We start from the raw sequence: 25,693 nt of genomic DNA on the forward strand, positions 1-25,693 counted from the left end.
ACTGGACAGGCTCCAGTATGTCAAAAACTCCGCTGCAAGGGTTCTCACCTGCATTAGACCCTGGCCTAACTGGCTCCCAGTCAAGTTCCGAATCAAACACAAAATCTTCCGTCTTACTTACAAATCACTTAATGCCCTTGCCCGTCAGTACCTCTCTGACCTCCTTCACCCATACACACCAACCCAGAGCCTCTGGTCCTCAGACATTGACATTTTCACTATTCCAAACACCAGACTCCATACTTACAGAGACAGCCTTCAGGACTACAGCCCCACCCTCTGGAAAACCCACCCTGATAATATCCTTAATGCTTTTTCTTTGGACATATTTAAAAAAAAAAAAAACTCCTCAAGCAGAGCCTTTTCACCACAACCTCCAATCTCTCAAAGCGACCTTGGGTCCCATGAAAGGCGCTATATATATTCAGTAATACTGAGTAATATTGGCAATGTTTTGGTGTAGAAATGTTGCAGATATTTTTTGCAAGTTAGATTGTGCTCTCTCTGTAGCTTGTGGTCACTTTTGGTTAAAGTATGAATAAAGATCTGAGGGTTTTTTGGGGGGAGATTCGGCACATTTCAATCCTGCATATCATCAAATTAACAGAGTTTGCATCCTCTGGAGACGTGTGGTCTCGAAGTATCAAGAGTTAGGAAAGCCGCAATTGTTATGAGTGTAGCTAGTAGTTATAGTAGCTAGTGTGTCTAAACTTTTTACACGCTGTACTTCACTGTTTTGCAAGAGAAAATGCACTTAAAAATATCTTTTTTTTAATTTAATAGAAAATTTAGAGTGAAAAGAGTGTACACTTAACTGTTTGTGGTTTCTAGGTGCGATCAATTTACCAGCGGTAGCAGTGGGAATGCTTGTAGGTGGAGTCATCATGAAGAAGGCAGGCCTTTCTTTGAAAATGATCCCACGTTTCTCTGTGGTGATGTTGACCATCTCCACCCTCCTCTGCATCCCTCTCTTCTTCATGGGCTGCTCCACGCAGAAAGTCTCTGAGGTCAATCATTTCCAGATCGGACAGTACGGGTGAGTAAGAGAACGATGATGCTTTCATTTCAAGACAAATTTTCTTTAAGGTGTTTTTTTTTTTTTTTTTTTTTTTTGTATTAACACCAAGTAGGGATGAGTATGGAAATCTGGTACAACATTGTACCAGTACCAACACATCCCTTACCTGCCGTACAAGAGAGATTTCAGCGCTTCATTTCGGTACCTTGCCACCCCAACATGATCCCTGTCACTCCAAAGGAAAGGCACAAAATGTGTTACGTAAAGAAGTTACCCCTGTTTCCTGTACTTAGAGGGTCTACATTTTCGTTCTAAGACCCTTTAGCACCTTATTAAAACGCACCACAGTAAAAACTTTGCATGTTGTTGGGACAGAGTTTATGTTAGGACATTAAACAGTGTCATTTTTGGAGAACAAGGTGAGAGCTATGGACAGGGTTTAGTTATGCTCAATTCCATTTGCAGTGTAATGATTACCTTGGATGTAACTTTACCATAGAGTCAGTTTTACCAGAACTGGACAGCGCTTCTGCAAGAAATAAAGATGACATGTTTTCACTTTCTTCAAAACTGCTTCAGAATGAGGTTGTTTGAGTTAGGTTGGTGGTTAGTTTTACTGTAAGTGATTTTATACAATGACTGCTAGTGGAGTGATTAGCCCAGATTTAGCCACAGAGGCAGTTTTGTCAGAACTAGACAAAATTTCGTTATTGAAACAAGGGCAGCTTTCCCAGATGAATGTGAAATATATCCACGCATATAGACAGTCTGTGTGGTGTGTCAGGATATAAAACTGGTATTTGCCATCTTTTTGACCTCTTTAATAGAATTAGTAAGTGTGTCTTATATTTGTTCAACCAATTCCTGCATACTCCTGAAATTGTTTAAGGTTTCTTATTATAACTCCACTCCTTTTAAACACATGTGAAATGTATACAGTCAAAGAGCATGCACTATGACCACATATTCAGAGAATAGACGATACAGTTTCATCTTCTTTTGATTATGCCCTCATTTAAATGTAAAGAACTGGACTAAAGTAGAACTGTTTTATAATTCAGCATGCCCAAACTTAAAATGTGTCTGTAATCTGCATTGTTTAAAAGTATTTCTGCCAGTAGTCAGCTTTTATTGTTGCTATTTCTGTGTTTTTTGACCCATTACTGATTTGTTCGGGAATCAGTAGAAAAGCCTGAAAAAGCTGACAGAAAGTGCGTTTGGTATTTTCTCCTCTTGTGCACGATTTGCATCTTTGTGTATGTGTACAAACAAAGGCTGGCCTGCTCATTAAAACTATCCTTTCAGTATTTCTAGTTGTTGTAACCACAGGGTTCCTTTAATGATCGAAAAGCAGGCTTTGACAAAAAGTTTATCTTCCTCTAGGAAAGGGAAGAAATATAAATCTACTGAGACTCAGAAAACTGTGTTGATCAAGAAAGGGATCTATGTTATTGAATTTACCTTTTTTTAAGATTTAGGTGCAGTTAGTTAGGTAAATATCACCATCCAAAGCATATGAAAAACACTTAAGTTTATGACAACATCTGTTTGCATAGACATATAACGTGGATAGAGAAGAATCAACCTATGCAAATGAAAGACAGCGTGCTCTGACACTAACTCTGACATTGTTGTTTGACTTTGTCCCTCCACAGGTCTTTGTCTCTGTGCTACTCCAACTGCTCCTGTCCTGCCAGTGCCTTCAACCCAGTGTGTGGCTCTGATGGTGTCGAGTATATTTCACCTTGTCATGCAGGCTGCACAAACTTCACCAAAGATCCCAACAACACACACAGAGTCCAGGTCAGTGAATCCTCTAAACACACAGTATTTAGCCTCTCATAGTTTTAATACCTGTAGATTAGCCTCTTATACATGACTCTTTTGGAAATAAGTTCACAGTGATACTGCAAATCAGTCTGAGTGGACTGGCACTTAAATGTTTTTAACTGCCATAATCAGTTGAAGGAGCACTCAGTACTTATAGTGGATACAGGCATGATCTAAGGACTGGTTCTCAACTGGTCTGGCCTCAGGACACACAAATATTTGTGATGACAAATCACGACCCAAATTTTCAAAAATTTTCAACTATGCATGTTTAAATAGATAAAAATGTTGCAGTTAAGATCTTGGATGGAACATAATTTATGACAGGAACAAGAGAAGGGACCAAACACTTGTTTTACACCCTCCTTTCCCCATGATAACATGTAAATGTTAGCCAATTTTCCAGAGATCTTGAGCAATGACTTCATTAACATGGTAAAAGCAGCTCATTTCTTGCAAGAAAAGAAGATACATAAGTTGAAATATTGATTAAATATTTTAATTTACCCATTATCACTATAAAAGAAAGTAAGATAAACAGTATGGTTGCATGTTCTTTATAGACCTTAACCACCATAAACCAACTGAAAACTGCTCCGCAACCCACCTTTGGGTCTTGACCCTCCAGTTGAGAACCACTGGTTCCACTGGTTACCCTTAGCACAGTGTTAGTGTTCTGGATAGAAGCCACTGAGCATCAAAGCCCCATGTTCATCCTTTATGTAACACAGAGTGGAGAAAAGGCTCTCTTAAAAAACAATGAAAATAAAAATTCCACAATTTCATGTTTCTTTTCCCCACAAACAGTTCTGTGCCAAAAAGTTAGGTATAAATATCCTCTGACCTGTGGTCTCTGTAAGTTACATTGCACCAATCATATGCCTTCAGATCTATTTGCGTCAAAATGTTTGTGAGTGGAGGAATCTATAGACTGCAACTCAAAGAACAGAATAAGGAGGAGTGGAAAAGATTTAAACACATGACCTGCTGTTGTCATGGTTTTATTTACATTACAAAATTATACTGGTAATGACTTGTACATGCACGATTGAGGCTGGCAGCACCACTGTAGTAAATAAGATATATATATGACACCTTTTACGTACATGCTAAGAGTCAGGTCAGCTGTATTATTTAGATCAGTTTAAAACAACCAACCCTCTCAACCTCAGTGGTCATTAGCTTTGGTTAGAAACTGAATGCATTACATTGTCATCAGAACTGGCAGAAATTAGTTACTTATGTTGCCATCAGGACGTTGTTGAGTTTTACCTGTTTGTAAAACTGAACATCATTTAAGATTGTCCATTCCCTCTGCAATCAGATTATTAAATGCTCATTAGTTTTTATGTTTTATACTGTATATCTTAAAGTCTTTTAGCTACTGTCACAGATCCTTATTATCCTTTAAGTAGACTAATCGCTATTGTTATTTAGTCTCTTTATTAGTTCGTCAGCTTTGTTTATTTGATTTATTTGTTTTTAAATCTTGTTTTATTTGAGCCAGTGGAAGTGGTTCAGGCATCTGATAAGGACGGGTACTTTCCATTGTTCACGTGTGTTTTTAAACTGATCATAAGGCGTGTGCACATTTTCCTAGTTACCACATTTATAAACTCCCTTTTTATTCTCATTGAAAGGCATGAGACTGCAGGGCTGTGTGCAAACACAACAGGCATCAGGGGTGGGAAGAGAATTAGCAAGATGTCTGTAATTTTCAAATCAGAATCAGAATCAGCTTTACGGGCTGAGAATGCTTACGCAACAAGAAATATGACTCCGGTTAGCTTTGCTCTGAATGTACGGGAATTCAACATTAAAGTGTAAGTGAACCCCCAGCTCAAAGCTAATTGAATATGCGCAAGTAAGTGATAGAATTGCAGTAGAATATGATTTTAAATTAAAGTTAATTGTGTCTGTCTTATTCCAGCATATGTGAGTGCTGATAAGTGGTAAAATAAACTTGTACCCTGTTATGTCAGATGCCCAATGTGTGTAAGAGTGCTTAGAGTTCTTAGATTTTGTTCCAAAAAACGATGTGAGGGAAAAGGAAAGACATCTGTGCTGAACACCAAGATGCTTATGACCCAAAGAGTTTTAACAGGAGAGTGGCGATTAAAGGGTTAAAGGCCAAGAGTGCATATATACAGCAGGCCAGGATGTCTAAACACTACTGTATGACTTCTGTCTTGTTGAATGGTCTTTTATGACATTTAACCTCATCCAGGATTGAATGTCATTTAGACCAATGGTTCTCAACCTTGGGGTCAGGACCCCCTTGGGGGTCGCTAGACACTTAGAGGGGGTCACGAGATGCCTTAATAAAAATAAGAATGTTTTTTAAATTACAATTTTGCCACTTTACACAAATTTTACCAAATGTTAACCCCTTTTCATCACCTTTTAACACCAATTTTGCAAACTTTAGCACATAAATGCCACTTAAAACCCATTTTTGTCAATTTTAATCCCCTATCCATCACCTTTTTCTGCCTGTTTCTGCCACTTCTAAACCAATTCTTGCAACTTTCTCCCTATTGCTGCCTCTGTTGCCCCCTTAATGCCTCTATCAACTTCTTTTTACACCACTTTTTGCCTATTTTAATCACAGTTAACCCATTTTCCCAGTTTATATCAAATTTACCAACCATTCCACCTTATTTCCAAAATTTTTTTCACATTAAAGCCATTTCAGTCACTTTTTAATCCCCTTTTACCACTTTGTGCCTGTTTTTGCCACTTTTAACCCATTTCTGATCTTTAAAAATCCAATATCACCACCTTTTCCACCATTTTTGCCATTATTAACCAAGTTTATGATTTTTTTTAACCCATTTTAATTATGTTTAACAAAAATATTTCATTTAAAGAAGGCTAAATGAATGAATAAAGTTATTTGTTTGTTGATAAGAGTAGCTAATATTCAGGTCAAATATAAAATATGGTTTTCACAGCTTAACTTCACAATGGACCATGGTTATGCTGACCTCCATGGGCCTCCAGTTTGGCTGGGTTCCAGAAATCTCCCTTTTATCCCTCCTTATGGACAGCCTTGCACATGACTATTCTTGAAAGTTCATGACTGTCCAACCACTTCAGGTACAGTGGGGGTCCCTGCTCTGGCACCTTTATTTTGGGGGTTGCGGGCTGAAAAAGTTGAGGACCACTGACTTAGACAATAACATAAATAAAACTCAACTTTAAGTTGACTTTTTCATTAATGCAATAGTTGTGCAAATTCTGAATATGATTATACTAAAAAAAATCTAAAGTAGTCGGTGTAAGTATTCAATGCATGATAGGAAATCATGATTAGTTTTAATATGGAATACACAAAATAAATCCAGTTTGACTGACTTTGTCATTACAGGAAAAAGTCCTCAAACTTATAATAACAGTAATTAACAGAATGAAGTTCTCAGTGTGGGATGAAGGAGAAAGTATTTGGTTCTTGTCCTAGCACAGGATCTGTCTTTTGGCCTGTAAGGCTGTAATTAACCTTTAAGTGTGTACACGGGGGCAGAGCGCTGCAGGGAATACATACTGCGAGTAAAATGCAATTAAGATGCATTGAGAGTGTATTTTAATCTGCTCTTCAGGGGGTAAATGTTCGAGTGTTCAAGCTGACACTAGAAAAAGAAAGTGAATTTTATGCCTCAGATGCCTCTTAGATTTGAAACCCAAATCAAATCACAGCATCTTGTTTCACCCCCAGTTTTCAGACTTTCTGACAAATCTGCCTCATGAGAGAGAGAGTGATCGTATATTTCATACCAGCAGAGATTTACAATAGTTAACATGTCCCACCGGCCAGGAGCAAAAAGAGGGACTGCTAAGAGGACACCAGTGACTCACAATCAATGTCTGATCAATGCCTGTTAGTCACAGAGCATATAGGAGGTGTTTCAGCAGGGACAAATCCTCAGTATTTAAACGTCACAGCTGGTGAATAATCTTCCAGTGGGAGGATTGTGTTACTGCTAATAGAGTATTAGTCAGTTTGACTCAGCATGTGAGCCCACTGTGTAACACTGAAGCCCCTCACAGACACCACTAGTAACAGCTGGCTTAATGGATTAATAACAAGACATCCGATTATAATTATACGCCTTTCCAGTGGACTCAGATGTCCACAAGTGGTATTTAATCAGATGCCTGACAAAGATCTGAATCATGTTTTCCTAACCTTTTCCTCTGTTTGAATTGGGATTAATAAGAATTAAAGATGGTATCACTGGAGGGGATATTAAGGATTCCTGATACAAAAAGCATGGAGGAGTTTAAAGCTTTCATAATACATCAGGGAAATCCTCCCCAGTCAAGTCCTGTATTTAAGATTTCAGGTATGCATTTATCTATTTTGACCAAGACTCTAATTTTATGATATGTTGTATTGTATGTTGTATGGCTAAAACATGCTAAGCAGCGAAGAAGAAAACAGAAAATAGGTCTAGAAATAACAATCTGCCAGCTGGTAGACTAGAAATTACTGCAGCATACAGATATGAAACTAGTGTAGACACTCTAAAATAAACCCTCAACAAGAAAGAGAATTTCTCAAGTCTCTTACTGGGATATCCAGTGGAGAAAATACGTATGATTTCAGAAAACAGTTCAAAGACACCTCTGTGAAGAATACAATAGTCAGAAAAGTACAGTGGAAGGTCAAGAAGGAGCTGTGGTGCTTTTTGTGATGGTGTGACTAGTAGAAATCTTCTGCCTTTTATGAATTAAAAGAGGTCAAATGAATGCATAGAATAATTACCTTTGACCTCCAGAATCCAATCACTTCAACCTCAGGTCCAAGTGTAGGATTGTGCTAAATTTGACCAAAGTCCCTCGCTATAGTGTTGAAACATTATGCTCAAACATTTGAGTGACCTTTGACCTTGTGCCTCCAAAATGTAATCAGTGAATCCTTGAGTCAGAGTGGACATTTGTGCAAAGTAGGAACATCTTTCCTCAGTGCATTCTTGAGATATCACATTCACTAGCAAGGGGCTTAATGACCTTGACCTCTAAACTGTGACCTTCAAAATCGAATGAGTCCATTAAGGAGTCAGAGTAGGCATTTGTACAACGTTTGTATAAAATCCCTCAAAGTCTTCTTGAAATATTGTGTTCACAAACAAGGGATGAAAATGAGTCCCAATGATAAGAACGTTTAAACTGCTCCCTCGAAAATTGAATCAGTTTATCCATGACTCAGAGTGGACATTTGTGCAAAGTTTGAATAAAATTCCACAGTGTTCTTCAGCTATCCTTTCAGCAATCTACAGATGAACACGAAGCCCAATGACCTTTGACCTATTACCGTCAGAATTTAATCAGACTAAACAAAAGTGAGTCAGACTAAACATTTGTGCAAAATTTGAAGAAACTCCCTCAAATTGTTTATGAGATACCTTTTTCACAGGTAAGGGATAAATATGAGGCCAAATGACCTTGAGCTTTGACCTTTAAATCTGATGATACATCCTTGAGTCAGGAGACATTTTTCCAGAGTTTGATTAAATTCCCTTGAAGCAGTGGTCTTCAGCCTTTTTTTCCTTATGCCCCCCTCTTGTCTCTAAGAAAAGCTAAGCCTCCACCCTGAAGGACCCTCTCGGAAAAATTTAACATCAATTTTAATTGTTTTCACTGAAAAAAAAATTCCTAAAATTATTACATCAGTGTATATAAACCTCTCTGAAAAGAAGAAAAAGAAAGGGGGTCTGTTAATTTTTGAGAAAAAAACGATTTATAAGTTTTACTTTTATTAAAAAAAAAAAAAAAAAAAAAAAAAGTTGAGGTTGTTCAGGATGCCTCCTGACAGCCAACCTGTGGAGGTCTTCTGGGCACATCCAACTTGAAAGAGACCCCGGGGCAGATCCAGAACTCACTAGAATGACTGTATATCCCATCTGGATGGGGAGTAACTCTGAATCTCTCAGGATGAACTGGAAAATGTGTATAGGGATGTCTGGGCTGACTACTTCACCTGCTGCCACCATTACTTGACCCCTTATAGGCAGAAGAAGATGGATGATGGATGATGGATGGATGGATGGATGGAAGTACTGCAGTTGAGAGTCTATTCAAATAATACTTTTTAATTTTCTCTTATAAATTTATTACTGTTTATATACAGAAATTCTGAGTTTGGTTTCTTGTAAATATATGACTTTATCTCAATCATTTTTACTTTATTCAAAAAGTATACAGATGCTCTTTTGAAAAATATCTTTTAGGGTGGCCCTAATACGCTGTCATACATTAGGTTTCTAATCATGAATAAAAACGTATAATTTGAAAAAATATACACATCTAATTTTGACAGTGTCAGAGCAGACATGACCCTGTGCCCTCTGTAAGACCTTTGGCAAGCCCCCCTAGGGGTACCTGGACCCCAAATTGTGAACCAATGCCTTATAGAAGTCTTGAGATATGTGGTTTATGTATAACAACATAGCACCTCCAGCCCTGGCTATCCTTAACACAAAGGCATAAAAAATGTGTCAATACTGATTGCATTATTAATATCTCCTTTGTTTTCTTCCCCTCATGCAGCTGTATACCAACTGCAGGTGTATATCTGGGAGTCAGAGTTACGCCCGCCCAGCTGCCTGTCCGAACAGCTGTACACATTTACTCCTCCCAGCGATCCTCGTCATCTCTCTGGCATCACTGATAGCCTGCTTCACTCACAACCCCATGTACATGATGGTGCTCAGGTAAGGAAGGAAAACAACACTTTAAAGTGCATTCACTCATGTGTTTGTTCTGTATTTGCAAAAGAATTCAAAATCTATAGTGATAGACTCAATTTTAAAACCTGTTTATACTCCAGTGCAAGTATATTTTACATGGCTCAAACCTTCAATTCCTTATAATATAGCACAGAATCTGAACTGGGACACTTATCTTTAATTTCTAAACATATGCTCTTGCAAATTATGCTATGAATATATCTGAATCTTGCACAGACAGTATGTTCACCCCCCCCCCACCCCCCCATGTGTCTGGACCTCTCTCATGTACAGCCTTTATTTCTTCCTTTCACAGTCTTTTTTATGACCATTTCCTTCCCAAACACTGCTGCAGTTGAACGCTGGGCTGCTCCTGTTTTAACAATCTCTGCAGGGCTCTCCTTGAAGTCCATAAAAAGTCAAACACAGAAGCTGATAAATGAGCACAGCAGGCTTTTAATACACTGTAGGATAGCGGAGAATGAATGGGGAGCAAACAGAGAACCAAACAATGGGGAGAATTGAATTTTCATAAAGATGCCAACTGACAGATTAAGTGATCTTCTTCAAATAGAGGCTGTTTTCATACAGGACTGTTAGGGAAGAATAAGTGAGCAATTGATCAATACCACTGTAGTCAGATATTGTGTTGAAGATTGATAGAGGTCATGTTTAAAAAGCAGGTTTTGACCTTTCTGTTTTCATTTCTTTTCAGATCTGTTTCCTCTGAAGAAAAGTCCTTTGCCATAGGAATTCAGTTTTTACTCATGAGAGTGTTAGGTAAGTGAAGACGTTATGCTCCTTGTCTGTAGTGCTGCACACAGATGTATGCGTTGCTGATGTTTATTGATATTTCTTTTTATTAGAGTGTTGCTAAAATGTGTTGTTTTATGAAGGCCTGAAATGACCACTATTATATTTAAACTAGAACTACCAACTAGTATTTATGCGCCTCCATGTAATCACTGGACAGTGAAAGTAGAGTGATGGTTCATGGTTGGCTCAACCTGAAATGGCTCTGCCTCCGTTATAAAAGGATATAGCAATGTTAACCCTGAACCCACACCATCCTGTCTCCCACACAGCCTGGCTTCCTGCTCCTGCTCTCTTCGGGATGGCCATCGACACGTCGTGCAAGTCGTGGAGGCGTGTGTGCGGCAAGAAGTACAGCTGTGGCTACTATGACAACAACATCCTGAGGAACAGGTTGGAAAACTTGACTCTCTCATAAAACATCTCACACCCACACAGTTCACTGCTGACAGTCATGGATCTGTTTTTGTCTGCCCCCCTGCAGGTACCTGGGCTTACAGGTGGGTTATAAGGTCATGGGCATCTTTCTGCTCATGATGCTGGGCTGGAAGGTGCAGCGGACTCAGGAGTACAGTCTGGAGAAGAGGCCTGAAGGTTTACTGTGACCACACTGAGTTTCCATGTTGGTCCAAGTTTCTTAAAGCTTTGCAGCCATATAAGACATTTTGCAGATCAATGTGAAGGGCAAAGCTGTAGCATTAGGGGAAAGCTGCAGAGAGGACGGTTCAACATCGATGTCTACTTCTGAAGGTGAACTTCCCTACCTGGTGCTTCACTGGTTGGAGTTAAGATATGATTCTTCCTACGGCATTAATGTCTGCATCTTTATGTGATCAAAGCTTGTAATATACTCTTTAAATCAGCTTCACCCATCACAAGTGAAGAGAGGACTGCAAAAACTTCTCTTTTATGTGGTGCCTCAGATTTCTTATATGTATCTGAGACAGTGAAGAGTCAAAAAATGAGATATTAAATCTGTTTTTATTAATTCTTCCTCTAATCTAGGAATCTATTCAGGTTTCCATTTCCATTGGAAACAGATTTTGTAACTAGTAAAATGTATAGCTTAATATTTAAGTTCATTTTTTATTTTATTTTTTGTCTCGTGCACAGAGACATCTCTGATCAATGTAGTACTCTTTTTTTTTACCATCACTTGTAACACTTGATTTAACTGCATAGCTGATTAGTTTTTATATATACTGCAAACAAAACCACACACAATGTTATCATGTAGTGTGGTTATATTGTAAATGTGCATCATTTTAAAGCATTACTTGCTAATAAAAAATGAACAGCACAATTTATGCTCTTTTATTCATTCCTGTCTTAATGTTTGGAAGGCTTGGTATCCAACACAGCAATCTAAGCAATCCTGATGGTACAAAGGTTTGGAGATTTTAATGACTTTAGAATGAACACCGTTTAAGCAGCTGAAAGAGGTCTTGCATTTTCTGGCTCTGGGTCTTTTTAAGGTGGCCTTGTGTCAAGAAGAGCTTAATTTTTGTTTGACTGCTTAGAAAAAACTGTGGACAAACTATTTAGTTTTAGCATTGAAGCTGACAAACCTTAGATAAAAGCCAGTGTTACATATGAAGGGCATGGAGTTTTGAAGAGGATCCATTACTAAAGTGTAAAGTTACTGAGAAACAATATTACAATAATCAACAACAAATCTGCTTGACTTGTGATGTATTTAACATAGGATGTTTGCAAATTGGAATATTGGTATGAAAGTTACACTTTGTCTTTAAAATGGTTCAACTTAGGCTTAAATATGTTATTGCAAATTAAAGATGCATTCGGTTAACTATGCTAGAGCTAGCGTTGGATGAAAATGTACCACTTAACCAAATCTAATGATGTATTGTGTATTGAGGCTGACAAAAAAAATGAAGGGAATGTGTATTTTTTTCCTTTAAACTTGAAATTAAAAAAAATGAACTCAGCATTTTTAAGTTTAAAAAGTCTAAATTTAGAAGAATAAAATATGTAATTTTAGAATTTTTAAAATTGTAAAATTTGACTTTATTGACTTGAAAATTACAAATGTATGAATTCATCAATTTATATTATTAAGTTATAAATTTACAAGAAACCAAACTGAAAACAATGTTTGGATAGCCCCAGTTTACAGAAATGTCTTTTCTATTTCAAGATAATAATATTGTTATTCTGAGCTGAAATTACAAGTACTTATTTATTGTTCATCCCCAGTAAAAGGAATAATTTGATCAAACTTCTTGAAAATTCACATCCTCTTTATTTATTGTACTTTTTTTTTTTTTTTTTTTTTTTTTTTTTTTTAGAGAGGCCCTTGTATGCTGGCATAAATTTTGGCTCCATTAGCAGCAGTGTAGGGAAGCCCTAAGCAGACAAACAATATATAGACAAAAGTAATTGTCCACACCTGTTAATTTGTGTATTCAGGTGTTTCAATCAGACCCAGTGCCAGAGGTGTATAAAATCAAACACCTTTCCATGCAGTTTCTATTTGCAAACATTTGTGATAAAAAAAATGGGTCATTCTGAAGAGCTCAGAGACTTTAAGCTGGTACTGTGATGGATGCCACCTTTGCAATAAGACCGTTTCAGAAATTTTAATCCCTGCAGATATTCCACAACCATCTGTAAGTAATATTTGAAAGTGGAAGCATTTAGGAACAACAGTAACTCAGCCATGAAGTGGAGGACCACATAAAATCACAAAGCGGGGGCAACGACTGATGAGGCGCATGGCGCATGAAAGTCCCAATGACTGCTGATTCCATAGCAGAAGAGTTCTGAACTTCCACTGACATTAATGTAAGCACAAAACCTGTGAGGTGGGAGCTTGCTGCATGCAAGCCTCACATCACCAAGTCAAATGCCAGGAGTCAGATGGAGTGGTTTAAAGCACACTGACACTGGTCTGTGGAGCAGTGGAAACATGTTCAGTGGAGTGGACATCACACTTCTCTGTTTGGTGGTCAGATGGTGAGTCTGGGTTGGGCGGATGCTGGGAGAATACCAGCCTGACTGCACTCTGCCAACTGTGGTGTTTGGTGGAGGAGGGATAAAGCTATGGGGCTGTTTTTTAGGGCTTGGGCCAGGCCCCTAATCTCTAATGAAGGGCAATCTTAAAGCATACCAAAACACTTTAGACAACGTGACCAACTTGTGGCAGCAGTTTGGGGAAGGCCCTTTTCTCTGTCTTCAAAGACATGGTTTAATTGAGTCTGGCGTGGAAGAACTTGACTGGCCCACACAGAGCCCTGACTTCAACCCTATCGAGCACCTTTGGGAAGAACTAGAACGGAGATTGTGAGCCAGGTTTCCTCGTCCAACATCAGTACCTGAACTCATAAATGCTCTAAAGAATGAATGGGCACAAACTCCCACAGAAACACTTCAAAATCTTGTGGAAAGCCTTCCAAGAAGAGTGGAGGCTGTTATAGCTGCAAAAGTGGGTTGAACTCCATATTAAAGTGCATATGTAATGTCATTACAATCGCTGTTGATGTAATGAGCAAGCGACCAAATACTTTTGTCCAGATAGTTTATTCATACATTTTATTTTACTTTATTTCCCATGATAACACGTAATTTCCAATTGTTTTCTTAAGATGCTGACTTATTTATGTTGTTATCTCGAAATAATTACAAGTTAATGTCTCAAGACCTCAATAGCATAGCTGAAATTAACTTGTGATCACTGGAACTGCAATATTTATCAAGTAAATATTCATTTGTGTACAATGAAAAATATTTGCCTCATTGTGCATGGCTTTCACATCCAGGTAAACCTTAACCTGCATGATACCTTTTCAAGCGCAGGTCAACATAGTGTTTGTGTAGGATAGTGTGTTATACATGATTCATGATGAACTGAAAGAAGGAAATCTCCCACAAAGAAGAAACTAAAGCCCAGCAGCACATCTTTAATATCTGCCTCTCCCTTCTCACATGACGTCATTTTATATCAAGGCTGTCAGTTCAGCGGAGAACGAGGAGAGGCCGCGCATGCGCAGAAGCCTCGGGCTGGAGGAGGAAAAAAAAAATTACCCGAAGCGTCACGGACCGGTGCAGCAGCAGCAGCAGCAGTGAGCTCCCATCACGAAGAGAGAGAGAGTGGAAAGCAACATCTCCTCCTTTTCCACCCAGCATCTTCACCTACCAACAGCGAACTCGAGTGGGAAGTACACTCAGACTGTCCTCCGGTGTCCAGAGTTCCCCCTCTTCCTCTTCCTCCTCCTCAAAATGTCCGTGGGCAGTGACTTTGGGAACCCTTTAAGAAAATTCAAACTCGTCTTTCTGGGGGAGCAAAGTGGTAAGACGTGTTTTAATTCTCCCGAGAAGTTCATTTCTGGTCGTGTGGCAAGTCGAGTGAACCCGTTGCACCTGCTCGCCGGTTAGCAACTTCATCAACGGAAATAGCTATTTTTGAGTTCTAAGATTTAAACCGTAGAAGAAGAAGATGTGCTTTTTAGTTTGTGAGAGTGAAAGTGGGGAGATAGGGGCGTTATTTTAATTGAATTAGCAGCCTGTGAGGGTTCACACAATGGACTAGAGTGTGGGAATTGTAGCCTGCAGTCTTCAAGTTAAATAGAATAATTATAGAGCTTTTAATGATGCTTAAATATCCGCCTATTAGTTTAAAACATGCAGGACTAGCTTAGAGGATTTGGGCTGCTTATATGGAGACTGTTCAGTCTCTCGGTTGATGCTGTGGATAACACAAGTTGGTAAATATTCCTGTGTTGAGACACACCCTGGTTGTCGGTAGCGATGAGATAACTTGTTCGGCTGCAGTCCCTGCCCTGGAGTTGTTCCAGTGTGCATGCTGAGGCTCACCAAGTTTGTGATTTTGCATGATGTTTTCTGTTAATTATTGTTTCATGCTGAGACTCATCTTTGATTAATCTGTTTTTATCTGCGCCTCCTCCATCCTAGATTTGCTCACCCACACACAGACATTTCAAATCTGCTCCTTTTCTGTGAGGCAACAGAATAGTTTTCCACAAGATTACACAGAGCTGTCTGCGACATGATTTGAATCTTTAGGATTGCTTTGTTTTGTGAACAGGGCTGGCCTGTTTATGGTCTAATTCAGTGGTCTTGAGCAGCCAAATTAACACCATTAGTCATGGTTCAGCCCTTTAGTAGGTCCTATTGATCAACCAGTATAGAGGGCTCATGCATATGTTGTTCCATTTACAACAGTCTAAAACCTGTCCAAATGAACATTGGCTTGAGGGATTGCTGCTAAGACTAAGATGCTTTAACTAAACTCAAAGGAGTCCTTGGGATGCAAACTGAGAGCTGATGATGCCTTAGAGTGATCATGGTAAGGGCTAATACTGAAAAAATCCAATTAATTGATTATTCGATCAATCATGGATAAATCCCCAGCTATTTCCATAACCCGATTAATCATGATGTTTACAAAAATCCAATCATTTTAGCCTCCAGCATCGCCAATGGGATAATGCTCTGTTTATCTGTTTTGTATCATTGCCAGTTGAAAATCATTGGAGTTTAAATTCATGAAATGAAAAACCATGAAAATGGTTTTCTACTTTTTTACACTTTCAAACATCATCATGGTAGATTTACAGTTGATTTCTTGTTAATTTGGAGAAATACAAAGATAATTGATGCAGCCCACATTAACACAGAAATACTGCATGTTTTATGTGGAATAAATGAGACATTTTATGATGCCAACACTGAATCATATTTTTACACCTTTATTTTTACAAATACAGAAACTTCGATTAATGATAGAAACACAGGACAAACATTAAGTAATGGCCCTATATCAGTGCTGTAATGCTTATAGGGCTGGACAATATGGACCCAAAATGATGTGCCAATATCTTGTAGCTGAATTGTGATGTAGGAATGCACAGTGTTTAGGAAGATGTTAGCTTAAAAAGTTAATTGTGGGTATTGGCAGAAAATGTATTTAACCAATATGTTGCTTATAAACAGTATTTACCCACTTGTGTGTTTTACCATTTTATTGATTTATATAACAATTATGGTTGATATAATTTGGCTTTTTTGACAAAAAAAACAAAACAAAACAAAACAATCCAAAGCTCCTTATCAGTACCACTATTGATACTTTTCTGTTGTTTGAGACTAATGGAAATACATTTTTAATTGAAGTGGTGTTAGTTGAGTAGATTTGGGGTTATAAAGGGTCATAGTTATATTTTTATAGCTGACAAAGCACCCAGGTCCTCACAACTGGATTTATTCAACTTTCTCTTCAAAAACTGGATTTTTGTTTTCTTGATGTTATATTTGAACACATCATGTAATTTTATTTAGGCTACATTTGTGTAATTTCTTTTTTTCTTACGGTCCTTGAATTCATCATAATGTAACCATTGATCAGCTAGATCATTGAGCTATTTAAAGGGATATTTAGCCTCCAGTGATTTCAGTGTATAATTGAGCCAGCATTGTTTTTGGCCCATTTGTACCAGAGCTGCTATACCTTTCTGTGACTTTATATAGCCTAGCTTCTTCAAGTGTGTCCTGTTTGAGGGCAACACTCACTGAGATCTCAGGAGGCTAAAGGCACTGCTATCGCCAAGTACCTTATACAACCCAACTTCAAAAATACCGAAATATCCCTTTAACTTCTTTTCCAGCAAATTCAGTGCAACACTGAACAAGAATTTTTAACCAAACAGGAACTGTTCTAAAGTTTGGGCATGCTTTTTTCGGGCTTCTGAGTAGATAAGGAGCATCTATAGCCAGCTAGTGCATTCCACTCCTTTTGTTTTGTTTTTACTAAGCTGATGTGAGCTTATGAATTAATTAGCCAATGGCTAAAGTGCTCATTATTCCTACTTGTCTGTCTGTGTGGTGCAGGCAAGAGAGCAGAGGAGTGGCACAGCAATGCCTCCTCCTCCTTGACATTTTTCTTTACATCAGCGGCCGACCTGAAGCCTTTTTTTCTCCATTCACCTCAATAAATGAACCGATGTAGTGAGTGGGCTGTCTTGACGTCATACACAGTACAGTGATATTAAAGCACGGTTATCACTGATGATTTTAAAGATGATTGAAACATGAACTCTATGATAACCTTGGAGGAATTTTATCATGTTTATCATTAATACTGGTATGCCTTTAATCTAACATCATGATTAACTACAGAAATTTGCAACAGCCCTAGATTTTTTGGAGGCATTTTTGTGCCTTTATTTGAAAGAGGAGGACAGTGGATAGAGTTGGAAACAGGCACGAGAGCGGGGGAGAGACACGCAGACACGCGGATTCGAACCCGGGCGGTCCACGTACATGGGGTGCGCCTTAAACCACTAGGCCACCTGCACCCCAACAGCCCTACATTTAAATGAACAACTTTAACTGTCACTTAGGTCATTATGAGAAAGAAAACCTAGAAATATGCATCTTTATTGTAGCTTTTTCCCAGCTGACCAAACCTGTACCCAGTGGCGACCCTAAAACTGAAGTATGGAGTGAACCATGACCTCTGTGAACCGTCACACCTCCACATATCCCATATGAAAATATGTTCTTGAAAACTCAACATATTTCCTAGCACCAAGATGTGATTTGTAAAGTATTTTTAACATTTTAACACTCGATTCAATTAAGATTTCCTGTTGATTTGTAAAAATACAGTAATCAGTAAGGAAAATAATAATCTGTGCAACACAGGCAAAGAGAGAAATATGTTTGAGTTAAAGAGAACACAACACATTTTAGACTGTCAACCCTGAATAACATTTTTTTTGACATTTTATAGTCTAATCAGCTTTTCAGTGTGAAGTTTCAGAATGAGTAGAATTATGATTAAACCATTAATCATCACCCTATTTTTACCCATTCATGCTTGCTCATCTTTCTTGTCACTGAGCTGTCACTTTTTAGAAAAATACGAATGATTTTTATGTTATGACGATACTGAGCCTTGTTGGGTGGCTTTACTCATGGGGCTGATTTTCTCATATTAAATGCCAAGCAACAAGCCAAAGGGGATTTGGCTTCACTGACAAAATATAAGAGAGTACATTGTACTCAGTAAATCATAGAGCTATGTGAATGTTTTTATATCACTAATAAGGTTATTCAGTAAAAACAGAGTAATGAGAAGTATCTACAGGTGTATGACTGAGGATATCTCCCGCAAAGGATGCATGTGTTTTTAGATTTAGGGTGCTTTTTAAGCATTTACCCTTCTTGTATGCCTCATTGATTCACACATCATATACCACAATGATCTTATTGAAACCTGTCACTTAAGCATCATTTAGATCCTGAATAAGGAGCTGGTGGTAGTTCTCAAAAGCCAGGGCTTGTGGTTTATAGGTTAAACTAACTGTCATGGCTCTTTAAAGGTTTACTGTAGCTCCTACATTTCTTTTCTCTCTCTTGTTGTTCAACTTTTCAATCCATCTGAGTTAGCTTAAAGTAAGTAACCACAGTGGAGTCTCTGCTCTGTAAGAATTAAAGAAATAACTTAACAGGAAGCCCTTTACCTTAACTGTGTCATAATAAGCAATGTGGGTATTTTAGTAATTGCACGCAGTAATACTGTAACTTCCTTTAAGTAAGAGCATGCACTCTGTGCTCATTTTAATCTGCTTTCAAAAGACTTCCTTGTTGGGGTTATTGATTTACTGGCCAATGATTAGGAAATGTGACAACGTGTTTCTGTCTGTGTGTCATGTTGCATGTCTATATGATGATATTTTGCTCTAATGATTGTTAACAAAGGATCACACAGTCAGCATTTCCCATAATTACTGCTGACATCTCCACTGTATAGTAATGATGGGAACTATTACAGTTTTATTAGTCTAATTAAACCTTCTAAGATTTGTTAAAAGATAAAGAAAATACATACTGCTTGCTGCCATGTATTTTATCCATCTAATCATACTGAAATTTCACTGTTTTGATAGATTTAAGCCTGCTCTATCCATGAAATCTGTGTCCATGCTCTGCAGCAAGATGAGCCTCCTGAATCTGCATCCAAAACACCGTCAAAGCTTTCAGTCATGATTACCAGCCTGTCCTCAACAGTTCTCCAGGAGAGGTGCTGAAAATAACATGACAAAGATAAAAATGAAGATTATTCAATACCAAATTACTGAGGTGCCATATCTCACATGACTAATTTCTGTGTTTGGCATAATATGTTAGGCTTTGTGCACCCAGATTTTTTCGACTTATATTTCTTCAATGCAGACATGGCAGACCTCAGACAGGATTGACCTTGTAGAGCCAATGAATTGATCAGATTTCAGGTCTGTCATCAGGCAAATCCATCGTGTAACCCTCCAGTCTGAAACAATTGTGCCAGGTCTGTTAATTAACCAAGCAGACATTTGAGGGGAATAGGTGGTAGCCATGGGCAGGATTTAGTTGAACTGGGAGAGGGTGGCTGCTGCCGATGTAGCAATTAGCTCAGATGTAGCTATAGTATAGTGCCAGTGATATCAGAGCTGGACCACATTTCTTTATCAAATGAAGAGCAAGGAACAGCACTGAAAGCTTTTTATGATGAAAGAGATGCTTTTGCTCTTCTTTCAACTTGCATTGCCATTAAGTTGCTATAGTTATGGGTAGAGATGTTCCAATTCTGATACCAGCATTGGAAATACTTTCGATACCGCTGGAAACACAGGCTTGCTACCGGTGAGTAAACGTGTTGATGCACCAGTGAAATACCACTTGTTAGCGTTATAAACCAAAAATCCATTCTTCACTACCATTTTGAGAGCAGCGAAGAAGAACCAAACAAAGGAGAAAAAAATGACCTACCGCAGTATCAAAGTTTGGAGGCATCATGACATTCGTTATTGTCTGTATGCATTTGTTAAAAACCCTTCCAGACCAGCAGAAGGGACAAAGGTTATTCAACGTCAGATAACTTTTGAACCACAAATCATAGCCTCTTACTTTTTCCTCTTGAAGGTAGCTGTTATGCCGTTCCAATGATGCTATCCATGCCTTCGAATCCCTTACAGATGTTCTAGTGAGCCTGGAACTTGGGTTACTTTTCAGGGTGTTTAAAGATTAAATCCACACTGGTAAATCCGATTATGAACGCCTTTTTATCCACTTTTTAAATCCATGTACTGCCACTAGCTTTGAATGCTAATTGCAATGTATTCTACATGATTTGGGACAGGCTGACAACCAATGGTAGACTGTTCCATTTTCATGCCTTGCTGTGTCAAACTGTGCTTGCTTTAACACACAGATCATGATGAAGATGGCCTGAATAGCACATAATGGAAAGAAATGGAGACAGAGAGCCTGTGATGTGCCCCCCTGTGTTATTGCTGTTTTAATATTTAGCAGTAAAACTACCGATAATTAGCCGGGAAAACAACTTGACTAAAGGGCTAAAATACCATGGCAGGTTTCCAAAGCACAGTGAGTCTTGACGGTTTATAAAGGTGTTGGATCAGTACTAGGTATCAGCCGATACCAAATGCTCTGTTATCGGAATCTGAATTGGGAAGGAAAAAATGGTATTAGAACATCCCTAGCTGGTATATTCAATGTCGGACTAATGGGGCTTTTCCACTATGACTTTTGGCCACGCTGATCCAAACCGAGCAGTTCTGATTTGCTTTTCCAGCACCAGTTCGTCTGTGCTGGGCTACATAGAGCCGAGCCCAGAATGCGTTCCCACCCTGCCTCTAAGCACCACGGTGACTTCACAGCGGTTCCTCATCATTCAGGGACGCCTCGCAGACGTGATGAAGTAGCAACAGCTGCACCAAACTTTGAAATACCTCGAGACAGCAGCATGGAAGGGCATGATGTGAGTGGATAGCTTCACCAATCAGTGCTTCTTCTTCTTACTGAATGCTTACTGAAGTGAAGCTATTCAAAGCCACTGACTCAAAATCATCAGCTCAAGATGTGCCCTCAAATGGGTTGCTTGGTTGTGGTGGAAAAGCAAATCCCTGCTGTCCTGGGCTGCCTTACCGGCAAACCAAGTAGAGCCAAGCCACTTACTGTAATTGAAGAGCATATGAGTCTGTGTTCAAGTCAGCTTTTTTCACTAGCAGCACACAGAACCTCTGTTTTAGAGCACTGCGTTTATTATCACAAGGTTAAGAAACTCTCCTCTGTGTCCATTAGGTCTGTTTTAAGCTCCGTGCAATTATAATTCCTTACCTTTATTCAAGGGAATACCACCAACAAAAGATGAAAACACTGCTAAAGAATCCTGTCCTGGCATTAGCAGCAAACCTAACATACCAGATAGGCCAGATAAACATCATCTACTGATATTTGTTCATGTCTTATTGTTTGCTGTAGGCCGATGTTATCAACAAGGCCAATGTTGGCTTACTGATATTGCACTGATGCATCAGTGCATCCCTACCTACACAGTTAAAGGTTCCTGTGGACATGGTGATTTCTGAGGAAACATTGTCTTGCTGTCTTTTTAGAGCCAAATGTACCTGTGACTGTTCATCTTTGGGGTTGAAAAAAGTGCATAATGGCTCTTTCAGCAGTGTCATACTGGTGTTGATCTCTATTGACACCAACCTAGTGGCAGAGGTTAAAAGAAGTTTAAAAGGAAAAATTTAGAAATAGTCTTCATCTGAGGGTTTTGTTTTCTTTTGTAGGTCAGATAAAAGCATCATTGTTAATTTAAGTCTGTTTCATAACCAGCTTAAACTGCTCACGAGCTTTAGATGTAATCATTTCTATTCTTTCTTTTTTCCCTATTTCATCTTTTAGTTTTGAGTTTATATAAATGTGAATACTGTTTTGGGAATATGGTTTTCCTTGACATCAATTGTGGTGACCTGAATTTGATCGAATCAAAAACTGATGACCATGTGGGATCAGCATGGAGGGATCTTTGTTGAAGAGGATCAATAAAATTATGTCTTGAGATGAACCTTGTCATAGTTGCCTCAAGAAAACAAGTCTTAGGTGCTTCAATCTAGCTTTTAATAAAATGGCAGGGGGTCCTTGAACACTTCCACACAGGAGACCCTGCTGGTCTGTACTGAGGCTGTGCAGGAGTGTATACTTAATAACAGTGCGAGTGAGGGGACTTTATTTGTCAACCAGCACTCATCCAGACAGTGTCAGGCAGGCCCAGCCAGCCTCGTGTTTGATTGGGTCGTCTCCTCCGCTGGAGCCATGTCTCTCTGACATGTCGGCTGTAATTGCAGCTGGTGCCCAGGCGGGCGTGAATCCCGTCAGCTCTGCCACTATCTTTTATTAATGTACACGACTGGACTCAAGTGTGTCAGGAACAGGGGCACGAGAAAGATGCTGTGTTAAAAAGACTACTTGTTCCCTCTGGGTTGATTGTTCCCATGTACCGAAGTGCCTGAAAAATGTGTCTATAATGGGAAAGATGACATGAGGTTCTTTTTTTTTTTGAAAGAATAAGCTAACGTCAGAGAGGTGGGGGCTCCGGATTAAGTGGGTGGAAGCAGGCAGAATGCTAAATGAGCTGTCAGGAAGTCTCTCCTCCTGCATACTTCTTTGGGTGTTTTTTTACACAGCTAGTACAAAGGAGGCCATCTAAAGACTTCCTTGACAAAGCTAAAGGCTTTAAGCAGACCAATCAGCTGTTTCCAAGTCTGTGTGCCCACGCTCCTGGTGGAAACAGCATTTTGCAAGTTCTGGCCTCAAAGCAATCAACCAGGTCATTGTTGGAACACCTCTCATTACTGCTCTGCGTTTATTGGTCATAGACTTTTTGCCACAGGCCAATTTCAAAGTAGCAGTGTTACTTTTGAAAAGCTAATTGTTTGGAGGTACAAGCTTCAATTCACCTCGGACAAACAGATGGAAACACATTTGGTAGAAGCATTCGCATGGCTGCTGTGAGATTTTGCTCACTGAATCAAAATGCCATCTTCTATCTTTCACTGCACAACCGAGATTGCCATTGCACAAAGTAGTGCTGGCTTCAAAATACTGCTGAATCACCCAACCAATATGCTTCAAAGTCAGGTTTAGTTGGTTGTCTAATGCATCAATCACTGTTTGTGTCTCCGGGGAGCAGCTTTCTGAGCAAATGAAACTCTGAGTTTTGGCTTGCCCAGGCAGGGAGCAGCAGACACATTTCCTCACCGAGGCTGTGAAACCACAGATGCAGAGATATTGCACAATGACACACACATGCAGACAGAAAAATGCAGCTTCTTACACAGAAAATAAACAGCGATAAGAAGAGGAGAGTATAGACGTACTGGCAGTTAGAGGCCTGGCCTCCCTTCAGTCTGAACTGGTAAACATCAGTTTTGGAATACAAATGTACAACTTTGGAGAGGATGATATACCCTAAAGTTTAAAAAATTACAATTAAATAACCAAATGAATGATTAGAAAAATGAAATATAACTAAAATGGTTCTTCACCAATCAAAGTTTTTCTGGCAAAGAGAGCATTAAAGAAAGCTCTCATTAAATCTCGACTAGAGTTTGTCAAAAGGCATGTGTCAGACTCCATGATCAAGTGGGAAAAAGTCATTTGGTCTGACAAGACAAAAATGGTGCTTTTTAGCTGTCAGACGAGGTTGCTATGTTTGGCAGATACCAAACATTGCACATCACCACATACACAACCACTGTGAAGCACGGAGGTGGCATCATCATGCTGTGGGGATGCTTCTTGGCAGCCGGCCCTGGAAGGCTAGTAAGGGTAAAGGGTAAAATGAAAATATAGCAAAATCCTGGAGGAAAACCTTTTTTCAGTCTGCAAGGAACTACTGCTTGGGAGAAGATTTATTTTCCAGCAAGACAATGACTCGAAGCATACAGTGAAAGCTACAAAAAAATAGTTTAAAGACAACAAGGTGAATGTTCTGGAGCGGCCGAGTCAAAGCCCAGATCTCAATCCAACAGAGAATTCGTGGCAAGACTTGAAAAGGGCAGTTCATGCCTGATCCCTGTGCAACCTGACAAAGCTTGAGCAGTTTTGCAGAGAAGAATGGAGTAAAATAGCAGTGTCCAGATGTGCCAGCTTGATTAAGACCTAGCCACACAGAATCAGTGCTGTTATTGCAGCTAAAGATGCATTTACTAAATACTGACTTGAAAGAGGTTCTTTTTGTCAAAAAAAAAAAATATGTTGACCATGATTGATTTATAAAATCAATAATACAGTAAGCTACCTAATCCTAACTTAATGAGGTAAATTGGTGACTCTTAATTGCCCGTAGAAGTGAGGTTGTTTGTTTGTTTGTTGTCTGTCTTTATATGTCAGCCCTGCAATTGACTGGCAACCAGTCCAGGGTGTACCCCGCCTCTCGCCCAATGACAGCTGGGTTAGGCTCCAGCCCCAGCAGAACATCTACAAATTGTTGCATTTGCCTCTAAAACATCCTGCATCTTCTTCTAAGTGTCCAATGAGACCAGTTCTTGTTTGGCTGGGTTTTCAGTATGGAGTTTGCATGTTTTTGGCATGATTGGCACTATAGGCATGATTTTGGCTTCAGTCACCACACTGTTTTGTTTTCTTGAGGCTGAATGCTGCAAAACTGAAGCACTTAAAAAAAAGAAAGGCATCCTTTTTTGGAAGAAAAAATACAAAAACAAAAAAAGCAGACAAATCAAAATCCTCTAATCAGTGCTAACCATGCTGCCATGTTGATCCTGAGCAAAAAAGAACTGTAGGGCTGAACTGAAAGGAACTGTTGGGCAACTACAGATGTGATTAATGATGCCATCCTTAGCCTCTGTACCCTATTTATCAAAGTCAGAGTAAAAAATGTCAACCATCATTTATCAATTTATCAGCCAGCTATAATTTAATACACTGTTTTGCACAGTTGAAGAAGACAATGTTACTTTTCTCTTTTAGAAAAGAGAACAGTAAAAAGTACATTACAACATGTTTGTCTAATTATGATGCATTTCCAAAGAAATTCAAGACTTTGGTTGAGCAGGGTGTATTTTATTTAGACTCGATCTAAAATCTACTTCCAAAACTTGATAATTAGACTGAGTGTGTTAAGCCTGTATTGCGTTTCTCACAAAAAACAGCATAATGATCTAACAATAAGAAAATCTTTACTCAGGGGAGCTTGGAAATAGAGGCTGAGAACAATGCTGTGATTTTTATGTAGGTTGGAGTTTATTTGTCATTTTTCTCCTTTATCTCTGGTTCTTGCACCATATGACAAATGTCAAAAATGACAAGAAGTCACATGTGAGCTTAATCAGGTAGTGACTGAGCTGAGTATTTTCCCAGTATACCAGAATTTATTGATTAAAAAATCCCTTTGACTTTTTTTGTATTTTAAGTGAGCCTCAGGGTGATAATAACTGGTATTAATTATACC

The 25,693-nt window shown here is 38.9% G+C and overlaps 2 protein-coding genes across 4 annotated transcripts in view; both read left to right on the forward strand.

Annotated features, from left to right (window-relative positions):
• Positions 1-11,682, forward strand: part of slco2a1 (solute carrier organic anion transporter family, member 2A1) — a 45,923-nt gene extending 34,241 nt beyond the window's left edge. The window contains exons 9-14 of the mRNA XM_041791799.1: positions 832-1,036; positions 2,674-2,821; positions 9,398-9,561; positions 10,292-10,356; positions 10,662-10,782; positions 10,874-11,682. Of these exons, the coding sequence (XP_041647733.1) occupies positions 832-1,036; positions 2,674-2,821; positions 9,398-9,561; positions 10,292-10,356; positions 10,662-10,782; positions 10,874-10,994 (824 nt within the window). The 3' untranslated portion in view covers positions 10,995-11,682. The remainder of the gene's footprint in view (positions 1-831; positions 1,037-2,673; positions 2,822-9,397; positions 9,562-10,291; positions 10,357-10,661; positions 10,783-10,873) is intronic.
• A 2,766-nt stretch (positions 11,683-14,448) lies between these two features.
• The window catches only part of rab6ba (RAB6B, member RAS oncogene family a), a 100,944-nt gene continuing 89,699 nt past the window's right edge, over positions 14,449-25,693 (forward strand). For all 3 annotated transcript variants that reach the window (XM_041792062.1, XM_041792063.1, XM_041792064.1), the window contains exon 1: positions 14,449-14,698. In XM_041792062.1, coding sequence (XP_041647996.1) covers positions 14,629-14,698 — 70 coding nt within the window. In that variant the 5' untranslated portion in view covers positions 14,449-14,628. The remainder of the gene's footprint in view (positions 14,699-25,693) is intronic.

Source organism: Cheilinus undulatus, linkage group 7 (genome assembly GCF_018320785.1).
Source record: "Cheilinus undulatus linkage group 7, ASM1832078v1, whole genome shotgun sequence".
Taxonomy (NCBI): Eukaryota; Metazoa; Chordata; class Actinopteri; order Labriformes; family Labridae; genus Cheilinus; species Cheilinus undulatus.